Source organism: Colobus angolensis, unplaced genomic scaffold, assembly GCF_000951035.1.
Source record: "Colobus angolensis palliatus isolate OR3802 unplaced genomic scaffold, Cang.pa_1.0 Scaffold207, whole genome shotgun sequence".
NCBI lineage: Eukaryota > Metazoa > Chordata > Mammalia > Primates > Cercopithecidae > Colobus > Colobus angolensis.
The window spans coordinates 345,885-358,079 of NW_012115233.1; the positions used below are offsets into that span (position 1 = coordinate 345,885).

The 12,195-nt window shown below is 40.2% G+C and overlaps 1 protein-coding gene across 1 annotated transcript in view; it reads left to right on the plus strand.

Moving 5' to 3' along the window:
- WWOX (WW domain containing oxidoreductase) overlaps positions 1 to 12,195 on the plus strand; it is a 1,140,828-nt gene that overhangs the window by 328,325 nt on the left and 800,308 nt on the right. The window contains exon 7 of the mRNA XM_011942139.1: positions 9,931 to 10,116. Within this exon, the coding sequence (XP_011797529.1) occupies positions 9,931 to 10,116 (186 nt within the window). The remainder of the gene's footprint in view (positions 1 to 9,930; positions 10,117 to 12,195) is intronic.

Here is a 12,195-nt window from a genome sequence, read left to right on the forward strand (position 1 = left end):
AATTTACAGGGAAAGGAGTAGGCAGTTCCTGGAACGGAGGGTTCATCCCCTTTTTAGACCATGCAGGATAACTTCTTGATGTTGCCATGGCATGTATACACTGTCATGGAGCTGGTGGGAGTGTCTCTTAGCATGCTAATGGATTCATATTAGTGTATAATGAGTAGTAAGGATGACCACAGGTCGTTGCCATCTTTGTCTTGGTGGGTTTTGGCCGGCTTCTTTGCCGCACACTGTTTTATCAGCAAGGTCTTTATGACTTGTATCTTGCGCTGACCACCTATCTCATCTTGTAACTTAGAATGCCTAACTGTCAGGCCTCTGAGCCCAAGCCAAGCCATGGCATCCGCTGTGACTTGCACATATATGCCCAGATGGCCTGAAGCAACTGAAGAATCACAAAGGAAGTGAAAATGCCTTGCCCCTACCTTAACTGATGACATTCCACAACAGAAGAAGTGGAAATGGCCGGTCCGGTCCTTGCCTTACGTGATGACATTGCCTTGTGAAATTCCTTTTCCTGGCTTATCCTGGCTTGAAAATCTCCCCCACTGAGCACCTTGTGACCCCCACTCCTGCCTGCCAGAGAACGACCCTGCTTTGACTGTAATTTTCCTTTACCTACCCAAATCTTATAAAACGGCCCCACCCTTATCTCCCTTCACTCTTTTCGGACTCAGTGCACCTGCACCCAGGTGATTAAAAAGCTTTAATGCTCACACAAAGCCTGTTTGGTGGATGCGTATGACATAACCTCCTGGGAATGCAGCCCAGTAGGTCTCAATGTTATTTTATCCAGCCCATATTCACAATGGAGTCGCTCTGGTTTGAATGCCTCTGATAAACCTATGGGACTAAAGACAAGATGGAGTCGGTTAGGTTAGATTTCTGTCACTGTCATAATTTCCTCAGTTAATATTTCACAAAGGGGGTTTGAGAAAGATAGAAAATGCTAGAAAGAGACAGGGTAGTCAGTGGTAGGGATCTTGAGGGGTTAAAAAAGGGTAGGGGCTGGTCCCTTTGTAGTAGGAACTGCCACCTAAGTCCACTCTTGCCAGACAGCCTGGCTCTGTCATGAGAAATCTTGGCCCATTGTCACTCCTACTGATGACAACCCCCGGCCCCACCTCTAACACCTTAACTACTGAGGGGATGTCCTCTGGCCCAGAAGGCTCTAGTTGAAGGGGTTGCTGTTTGTAAATACCATCCCCACAGTCAGCAGGCACAGAGAATGCCATTGGGCCACTCATCACTAAGGTGTAGGGGTTTTATGTGTGGGTAGATGAGAGCCATGGAGAACATGCAGGCTGCCCTCCATTGGAATCTCAGGCTCTAAAGAAGGAGGACAGCCTTTTCTGCCCTTCATCACCCCTCACAGATGAGAATCCACCCAAGAAGGAAAAAAAAAATCAACTCCTTAAAGTGCTGACTAATAACATCAGTTTTTGGAAAGATACTATTTTTGTTTCCATTCCATCTTTGTAGTTTGAACTTTTCCTTTTGATAGTCTGTAAATATTCATCATCTCAGAACCTTTTGAATTGCAGTGGCTTTTAGTCAAAACTGAGCAAAATGTGTCATTTGAATAATAAAAACCTCATTAAAGTGAGGCAAAAGAAATTCTTTTCCTTTTGTACAAGCCAATTAAGTGTCTTTACAATTAAAAGTCAAGCACTTTATAGTTTCATATTCCATAAGCCTGTTTTTAGTTAATAGAGGTGACAAGTTTTAGATACAGGATACATATTTTGCCTCTGGTGTTGTGCAATTAACATTAATGAAGGGTATTAAAATTTGGTGAGAGAGGAAAGGGTTTTCCCAGGTCCTCTGTGATTTCTTGCCTCCAGGCCTGTCATTGGTAGCAAGTTGCTTGGTTTGCTGAGGTTTGCATTTTCTTGAGAAAATGTACAGGCAATAATAAAGGTAACTAGAAGAGACATTGTTGTTGAGAAGTATGATGTTAAAATTGCCAGTGTCCAGGCCTGTCTTACAGGTAGGTAAACACTGCAGAAACTGTCTTTGAGGAATTTAATTTTGTCTTGTGCATGAAAGTGAATGATAAAGAGACAAAGGAAGTAATAATTACCTAACATGGCAGGCTAGCAAGACACTGGGGCTTTACCCCTCACAACCATGGGAGGAGTATGTTTAGTTTACTGGGGAGGACACAGGTTCATGGAAGTGAACTAACTGGCCGTGAGTCAGGTAAGGAAAACAACGTGGCTGAGCTAGTTTCTCTAAGAACTTGGCTCTATCCATTCCAGGGAGCTGCTGTAAGACAGAAGGTATTGTGCGGTAGCCTTGAAGTCAGGTGACCCTTTTGTTGTTTTCCTTGTTTGCATCTTTATATTAGCTTTTGTATTTTGAGACAGGGTCTTGCTCTTCCTCAGTTGCCCAGGCCAGTGGGGGTGATCACAGCTCACTGCAGCCATAAACTCCCAGGTTCAAGAGACCCTCCCACCTCAGCTTCCCAAGTAGCCAAGACTGCAGGTGCATTCCACGGGCTGTTTTTTTGTTTGTTTTTTAGTTTTGAGTTTTTAATTTTTTGTAGAGATGAGGTCTTGCTATGTTGTCCAGGTTGGTCTTGAACCCCTGAGCCAGAAGATGCTCCTGTCTTGGCCTCCCAACGTGCTGATATCACAGGCATGAGCCACCATACCTGGCCTATGTTAGCTATTTCTGATACTTCATTTCTGTCTGTAAATGGCAATCATAATACACGTCACCTAGGGTTCTTAAATACAAAAAGCTCTTAAAAACTTATTCACCCATAGTTAGTACTCAAAAAAGAAAAAAAAGTACTAACAGCCCTGGAAAAGTGAGCAAAATATTTCAGATGCAACCTGAAAGGAGCTCAAATGTAAGTCATCTCTTCACTTTGCCCATCTTTCCCTCTTCCCCACAAAGTTTTTAGCAATAGTCCTGTCTTACTACAATCTATGAGTTATCCCTGCTACAAATTAGTAGATCCTGCTTTGATTTGAAGCAGAGTCTAATGAATATTACTAGGTAGGCTTGGTGCTTCAAAGCATTTGTACCTATCTCTTCAGAGAGTAGTTGGGCCATTGAGTGATTGTGTATTGACAACTGTAGTGGGCACCATATGTGGAAAACAGGTGTTCTCAAACAAATACAACTGACCCCAACCACACCACGACTTTTGAGGTTTTAGGTAGGGGATAGGTGGGAAAACAGATGGGGCAACAGAATGAATAATTTCTTAATGAGATCCAGATTACCCAATGATACAAGATTTGCATGAATACTTCAAACAACAACAGTGATTTAATACGTTTTTCTAGTTGAAATTTAATGAATGCTTTCCAGCAAGCACTTACAGAATTAATATTGGCTGGGCTCAGTGGCTCACGCCTGTAATCCCAGCACGCTGGGAGGCGGAGGCGGATGGATCACGAGGTCAGGAGATCGAGACCATCCTGGCTAACACGGTGAAACCCCATCTCTACTAAAAATACAAAAACAAAATTAGCCGGGCGTGGTGGCTTTCGCCTGTAGTCCCAGCTACTCGGGAGGCTTAGGCAGGGGAATGGGGTGAACCCTGGAGCCGGAGCTTGCAGTGAGCCCAGATCACGTCACTGCACTCCAGCCTGGGTGACGGAGCGAAACTCTGTCTCAGAAAACAAACAAACAAAAAGTACCAATTCTCTACAAACTCTTTTAAAAAATAGAAGAGGAGGAAACACTTTCCAACTGACTCTATGAAGCCACCATTACTCTGACAACAGAACCAGTCAAAGATATCACAAGAAAAGGAAACTTTAGATCACTTTCTTTTATGAATAGAGATACAACCGTTTTGTACAAAATGTTATCAAGACAAATTCAGCCACATATATAAAGAATTGTACGTTATGACTAACTGGGATTTATCCAAAGAATTCAAGGTTGGTTTTACATTAAAAAGTCAGTCAATACCATAATAGTAGAATAAAAGATCCTCTCAATACACACATAAAAACACATTTTAAAAGATCCAACACTCTGTTGTGATGAAAACTTTTAGTAAACTTGCATCAAAATGGCATTTTCTCAACTCAATAAAGGGCATCTGCAAAAAACCCACAAGTGACATCATACTTAATGCTGAAAGATTGAGTACTGTCCCCTTAAGATCAAGAAATAAGACAAGGATATTGACTCTCACCACTTTGATTTCATATTCTGCTAGAAGTCCTAGCTAGGGCAATTGGGCAAAAAACAAAAAAGCAGAAGACTGAAAAAAAAAATCCAGATTGGAAAGAAGTAAAACTATGTTTATTTGCAAATGAAATCACCTTATCTGTAGAAAATCCTAGAAATACACTTAAAAAATATTAAAACTAACAAGTTCAGCCAGGATAAAAGTAGGATAAAAGTTTAATATGCCTGAGTCAGTTGTATTTCTGTATACTAGCAATGAAGGCATCCCATGTTCATGGATCAGAAGATTTAATATTGTATAGCTGACCAAGCTCTCCAAATTATCTACAAATTTAGTGCAATCTCTATTAAAATTTCAGTCGACTTTTTTGCGGAAATTGAAAAGCTGATCCTACATTTTATATATGAATGCAAAGGAACCTGAAGAACCAAAACAAGCTTGAAAAAGAACAGCATTGGAGGCCCTCCACTTCTCAATTTCAAAACTTTCCATAAATCTTTAGTAATAAAGACAGTGTCATACCAGCAGAAGAATAGACTCTAGGTAAGAAAATAGACTTGAGAGTCCAGAAATGAATCCATGTATATGATAAATTGATTTTCAGCAAGGATGCCAAGACAATTCAAAATTGTCTTTTCAGCAGTGATGCTAGAACCACTGGGCGTCCCCATACAAAAGAATGAGGTTAGATCACACTTGCGTAAACTACACAGAAAAAAATAGTGAAAAAAAAATAATAAAAATAGGTCAGAGACTTAAGAGCTAAAACTGTACAACTCTTAGAAGCAAATATAGGAGTATATTTTTGTGATGTTGACTTAGACAATTATTTCTTAGATATAACCCCGACAGCAAAAGTGACAAAAGAAAAAAAAAAAGATAAATTGGGTTTGATCCAGAATCAAAAGTGTTTGTGCTACAAATGATACCATCAAGAAAGTGTACAGATGATCTACAGAATAGGGGAAACATTTACAAATTAAATATCTAATAAGGGATTTCTATCTAGAATAAAGAGCTTTCACAACTCAGTAATAAAAACTCAGTTAAAAAATAAGCATAAAATCTAAATAGATATTCCTCCAAATGTGATACACAAATTGCCAATGAATACATAAGAAGATGTTCAGTGTCATGAGTCATTAGGGAAATGCAAATGAAATCCACAATGAGATTCCACTTCTTAGTAGGATGGCTAAAATAAAAAAGTCAGATAACGAATACTTAGGAAGACATGGAGAGATGAAAGTTCAAATACAGTCCTGGTGGAAATGTAAAATTGTACGGCCGCACTGGAAAACAGTTTGGCCATTCTTCAAAAAGTTAAACATTGAGTTACCATATGACCCAGCCATGCCACTCCTAGACGCATCCTCAAGAGAAAAGAAAACATGCATTTCCACAGCACCTTACAAATGAATGTACATAGCAGTGATATTCCTAGTAGCCAATAAATGGAAACAATCCAAATATCCATCATTGGTGAATGGGTAAGCAAAGCACAGTATATTCATATAATGGAATATTATCTGCCCATTAAAAAGAAATGAAATATTAATAAATGCTACAACATGGATGAACCTTGCAAACATCATGCCAAGTAACAGAAGCCAGTCACAAAAGACTATGTATTGTATGGTTCCGTTTAGTATATACAATGTTCAGAATAGGTGAATCTATAGGACAGAAAGTAGATTAATGGTGTTTTGGGGATAAGAGTGTATGTAAGTGGGTAGAGGGTGGCTAGTGATTGCTAATGGGTTTTTTTTTTGAGTTGAAGTGCTATAAAATTGGAATGTAGTTATGGTTGTACGATTATTTGAGTATACTGAAACAGTTGTACAGTGTACATACATAGAGTTTTTGGTATGTGAATTGTATTTCAGTAAAGTTCTTTAATTAGTTTATGCTTATTGTAGAAAAGTTGGAAAATACCAAAAATCATAAACAGGAAATAGAAAAAAAGTAATCCTGACTGTATATCAGTTTATGCTTATTGTAGAAAAGTTGGAAAATACCAAAAATCATAAACAGGAAATAGAAAAAAGTAATCCTGACTGTATATCTGGAAATTCTTTTTGGGGGGTATGGGCTATGAATCACACATATAAAATTTAATTTCCTACTTTTTCAATTAAATTGAGAAAGTTTAGGAATCTTTGGCTTAATCATTGTTTATCTACTCCTCTGTTGCTGGATGTTAGGTTGTTTCTAGTTCATATAGAATTTTATAATTTTAGTTGATGTATCATGCATTCTTCGGCATAAACTTTTATATGAAGTTTGAATATTAGGAAAGAATTTTGGAAGCTGTATTAGTTTTCTAAAACTATTATAACAAATTAACACAGATTGAGTGGCTTCAAACAACAGAATTTTAGTCTCTTACAGTTTCAGAGACCAAACGTCTGAAATCAAGCAGTCTGCGGCGTTGGTTCCTTCTGGAGGCTCGAAGGAGCATCTGTTCCATGCCTGTCTCCTAGCTTCTTGTGACCGCCAGCCGTCCTTCGAATTTCTTGGCTTGTGTCTAAGTCACTCTTGTCTCTGCCTCTTTCCATCTTCTTCTCTGTGGGTGTTCCTTCTCCACTTTTCCTTTTTTGTAAGGATAGTCCTATCATTGGATTTAAGGCCTACCTTAATCCAAGATGATCTTGTTTCAAGATGTGGGCTTAATCACACTTGCGAAGACCCTTTTTCCAGATAAGGTCACATTCACAGATCGCTACCATTCAACCCAACCCAGTATGGAAGCAATGGGGTGGGAGGTACCATTCAACTCACAGATTCCTACCATTCAACCCACTATGGAAGCAGTGGGGCGGGAGGTACAATTCAACTCACAGATTCCTACCATTCAACCCACTACAGAAGCAGTGGCATATCAAAAGGATGGGAGGTAGCTATGGGAATGGTCTGCCCCAGGTGCAGGCAAAACGGGGAAGCATTTTGTATAGAATGGAAAAACAACAGCAAAGCTAGCTAAAAGTTGATCTGCTTTTTACAATCATGTGCTGACAGTTCTAAACATTATCAGTGATAAAATACTTCTCCCTAGTGATATTAACTGTGCCATTTCTGCTGCCCCTGCTACATACATGCTTTACTGCTTGGAAGGAGGATTACTTGGTGAAATAATATGAACCTTTCAATTCTCATGATACATGTTTTCAACTTAATATCTAGGGTGTAACCCCCCAACTTTATACGAGGTAATACAAATATAATAGTATGAATACATATGCTAATTTGATAGAAAATATTTTAATGTTTACTAGTGTAGTTGGAGGTGTTAAGTATTGCACTGGTTATTTGTAATCTCGTTTTATAAAATTTCTAATGTCACTGTTTCTGTTAGACTCTTAGAAGACACGTGGTTCTCTCATAGATATGTAAGAACTGTTTATATAGTAAAAATATGGGGCCTCTAAATGATTGCATATATTTTTCACTTTTGTTTTACTTTTTTAGAGAGCAGAATATTTAATTTCTATAAAGATTTTTCTTTATGTTTCCCTTTATTGCATGCCAGTGTTTGTTTTTTAAAAACTTGTAACTCTTAGGCTGCGATGTGAAAACTGTCTTTCTTTTTTTTTAATTTGGAGACAGAGTCTTGCTCCAATGCATGCAGTGGTATGATCATAGCTCAGTGCAGCCTCAAACTCCTGGGCTCAAGTAATCCTCCTATCTCAGCCTTCCAAGTAGGTGGGAGTACAGGCACACACCACCACACTTGGCTAATGTTCTCGTGGTGGTTGTTGAGATGGGGTCTTGCTGTGTTGCTCAGGCTGGTTTTGAGTACTGGCTCAAGTGATTATCCTGTCTCAGCCTCCCAAAGTGCTGGAATTTCAGGGGTGAGCCACTGTTCCCAGCCTTCTATATATATATATATTTTTTTTTTTTTTTTTCTTTGAGATGGAGTCTCTCTCTGTTCCCCAGGCTGGAGTGCAGTGGCGTGATCTCAGCTCACTACAACCTCCGCCTCCTGGGTTCAAGCAATTCTCCTGCCTTGGCCTCCCAAGTAGCTGCGATTACAGGCGCGTGCCACCACACTGGACTAATTTTTTTATTTTTAGTAGAGGCGAGGTTTCGCCTTGTGGTTAGGCTGCTCTCGAACTCCTGACCTCGTGGTTTCCCTGCCTCAGTCTCCCAAAAGGCTGAGATTACAGGCATGAGCCACCACGCCTGCCCTTATTTTTATATATCTTTCATAACCTTTCTATCTCTTTCTCTCTCTCTCTCTGTTTCTGTGTGTGTCTGTGTCTGATAATAAAATACATTAAATTTTATATTATAACGTGTTTTATAAGGTCTGTAGATTTGTTTATGATTTTAATGGCTGCATAGTGTTCTATCATGTGGATATATTCTAAATGTAATAATTCCTCAATGATGTATTTAGTTTACTTCTAATTTGCTGCCTTAGTTTATCACAAACACTGTGAATAGCCTTGTGTATACTTTGTTGTACAATTCTTATTGGTACATTATGATTTTTCACCAGTATATATTTACTTTTTGAGAATTTAGCTTTTTGATTCACATGAAAGGATTACTTTTATTGTTAACAATTTTGTTATGTTTGTGAGGCCTAGGCAGGAGGATTGCTTGAGACCAGGAACTCAAGATCACCCTGGGCAACATAGCGGGAGTCCGTCTCTACAAAAATAAGAAAGAAGAAATAAAGTAGCCATGCATGGTGGTGTGCCCCTGTAGTCCCAGTTACTCAGGAGGCTAAGATCGTCTGAGCCTGGGAGTTTGAGACTGCAGTGAGTTATGACCGCACCACTACACTCCAGCCTGGATAACAAAGCAAGATCTTGTCAGAAAAACAAACAAACAAACAAACATTAAATATATACAAAATAAGAGAGAATATTATGACAGGCTTCTACTTACCTATCTCTAGGCTTCTTTATAAAACGTTCATTTGATCTCTACAAGAAATTCTGTATCTTTAAACAATATGTACCCTTCTCTTTAGACAGAGCATTTACCCCCTTGCTATGCTTGCTTAGCACCTACGAAGTCCTGGGTCCTGTGTCAGTTGTTTTGTTTTTTCTTTGTTTGTTTGTTTGTTTGTTTATTGAGATAGACTCATGCTCTGTTGGTCAGGCTGGAGTGCAGTGGCATGATCTCAGCTCACTGCAACCTCTCCCTCACAGGTTCAAGCGATTTTCTGGCCTCAGCCTCTCGAGTAGCTGGGATTACAGACATGCACCACCACACCCGGCTAATTTTTTTTTTGTATTTTGATAGAGATGGGGTTTCACCATGTTGGTCAGGCTGGTCTCAAACTCCTGACCTTAAATGATCCACCCGCCTCAGCCTCCCAACGTGCTGGGATTGCAGGTGTGAGCCCCCATGCCTGGCCCTATGCCAGCCTTTTTAACAGCATAATTTCTCCTTTATTACTCATAACTATCTTAAGGACTATTTTTATTTACAGACAAAGTGCGACTTGGGTGAATTAAGAAAGACGGAGTTAATCAGGCGGTTGAATCTGAGTTCCAACTAGGGTGACAGCTCTTCTCGGATTGCCTGTCACTGTCCTGGTTTTCGCACTTGAAGTCCTGTGTCCTAAAAAGCCCCTCATCCTCAGCAACAAAGGACAGTTGCCCACTCAAAGCCTTGTGACGTTCTAGGGTATCCTATTTCTAAATGGTTGGAATCTAGAAGACGAAGAAAGAATTTCTCATTGCTGAAGGAGCGTTGATTCTGCTTGGTGGTAGTGTTTATGTTCACATCATGTGGAATATTGTGTTTTTCAGGCCTCTTCATGTGCTTGTGTGCAACGCAGCAGCTTTTGCTCTACCCTGGAGTCTCACTAAAGATGGCCTGGAGACCACCTTTCAAGTGAATCATCTGGGGCACTTCTACCTTGTCCAGCTCCTCCAGGATGTTTTGTGCCGGTCCGCTCCTGCCCGTGTCATTGTGGTCTCCTCAGAGTCCCATCGGTGGGTTTGAATTGCATGTTTGTTCACTTATCCCCTTTCTCATACCGGCTAATATTCCCCCAAGGCTCTCATTCTGAAAATAATTTTCATTAGTCCTACTTGAGACATGTGGGTGGATTCAACTTGGCTTACTTAATTTTTCCAGGTCTTTTTGGTGTGTCTGTGTGATTGTAGGGGACTGTTGAGAAGGACTGTCTAGAGCAATGAAGATTGTTTTTATGACTATACTTGAAGCTCCTTATCGATTTTGCTTAGAGATGGAATAATAATTGATGAAATCTGAATGGCATGACCTTTATTGATTTGTAATTCAACAACTTCAACATCTTACCAAGAAGAATGTGCAGTTATTCTAGCAGGAGAAACAATGCAATTAAAGCCTGCGAGATGAAATCCAATTGTTTTATAATGAGAAATTAGGGAATTCGATGCAGACATTAGCTGTGTAATTGTGGAAAGGGAAGTACTGTAGTTAGAGCATATTAGAAATCTGGCCATGCCTCTTTTGGTTAAAATTTCAATTAAAACATCAGATGGCACTTTTTTCCTATTGCCATTAGGAGGATATTCAATTGACTGAAAAAGACATTTGAAAATGTCATCGTATTTTCAGCATATTTGTTTCTAGAGCTGGATAAACAACTATTTGTCCAGAGAGAAATATTCCGAAAAGACAGAGGCCTTGCTGGATGAGGCCGGATTGAATAGGTGTTAGGGAGATCTCTCTCTCACATTTGCTTGGTGTGTGTTTGGGGGGGGAGTTTACACTCTTAGCAGAGTAGCTAGAAAAAGAAATAATGTGAAAGGGGCCCATTTGTTTCTTCCTTCTTCTCTGTCTTAAGTCCTGAAATGTTTTAGTGACCCAGAATGAAGCTTATTTTTTTAATCATACTTCCATAAAATGTAACCCCTGGGACTTGGAAGAGAGAGACCAGCCAAGGGTTAGCTTGAAACCTTTATCGCTCCCAAACACAGGGGCTTATGGTATAAGTGACACACTGCAGATAGATTTACTTTTGCCATTTTAAATTTATGATGGCTGAAATGAAAGGAAAATGCCAGTAATAATCCTCCCCCGTGTTAAAAGACATGAAACATCCAGTAATTAGGTGGTAACAAAATCTGGACAGCCTTATCTTTGCAAATCACACCAGGTTTGTGAAAGAAAGTGGAGTGGCCCTGTTAAGGGGCAAGGGAGGCTACTGTGGGGGCAGGCAGCAGAGAGAGCTCCAGAAATAAATCTGCCAGCCCCAGTCATCCACCAGATGTGGAGGGCACCACGGGATATGTTTAAATGAGCTGGTATTTAATGGGAGATTATGTTGAATTGTCAGCTGCTCACTCTCCTTTGTAAATCTGTATCTCAAATGGTATTTTGTGTGACGTCTTTGTTCTCTCCTTAACTACAGTGGAATTCATGCCTACTTTGGCGATCCGAATCTTAGCTTCATTTAAAAGATTAATTTGAAAAGAAGGGACGTGGACTCTTGAATTAGACCTATCTTAGTTTGTAGGGAGGCCTTTCTGAAGTGTGTTGTCATGCTCACTCCTGTCTGATGGCTGGCACTAGTTTTCTGCTTTCCAATTATTCTTTGCACATTGTTGTGTTATTAACTATTATTTTTTGAGAGAGAGTCTCGCTCTCTTGCCAGGCTGGAGTGCAGTGGTGCGATCCCAGCTCACCGCAACCTCTGACGCCAAGGTTTAAGCGATTCTCCTGCCTCAACCTCCTGAGTAGCTGGGACTACAGGCATCCACCACCACGCCCAGCTAATTTTTGTATTTTTAGTAGAGACAGGGTTTCACCATGTTGGCCAGGATGGTCTCAATTTCTTGACCTTGTGATTCGCCCACCTTGGCTTCCGAAAGTGCTGTGATTATCAGGCACAAGCCACCGCGCCCGGCTTCTTTGCACGTTATTTAAAGGTGTTTTAACAAAATGGCAATTTCCCCAGGCTGACTTGTGTATTACCTTCGCATTGCATCCCTTGGCTCCCGTGAGCGAGCGTGGTGACTTGGTGCACAGGCGGTACGTGAAAACACTTTGCTCACTACCCAAGAACCCAGGGCCCTAAACCA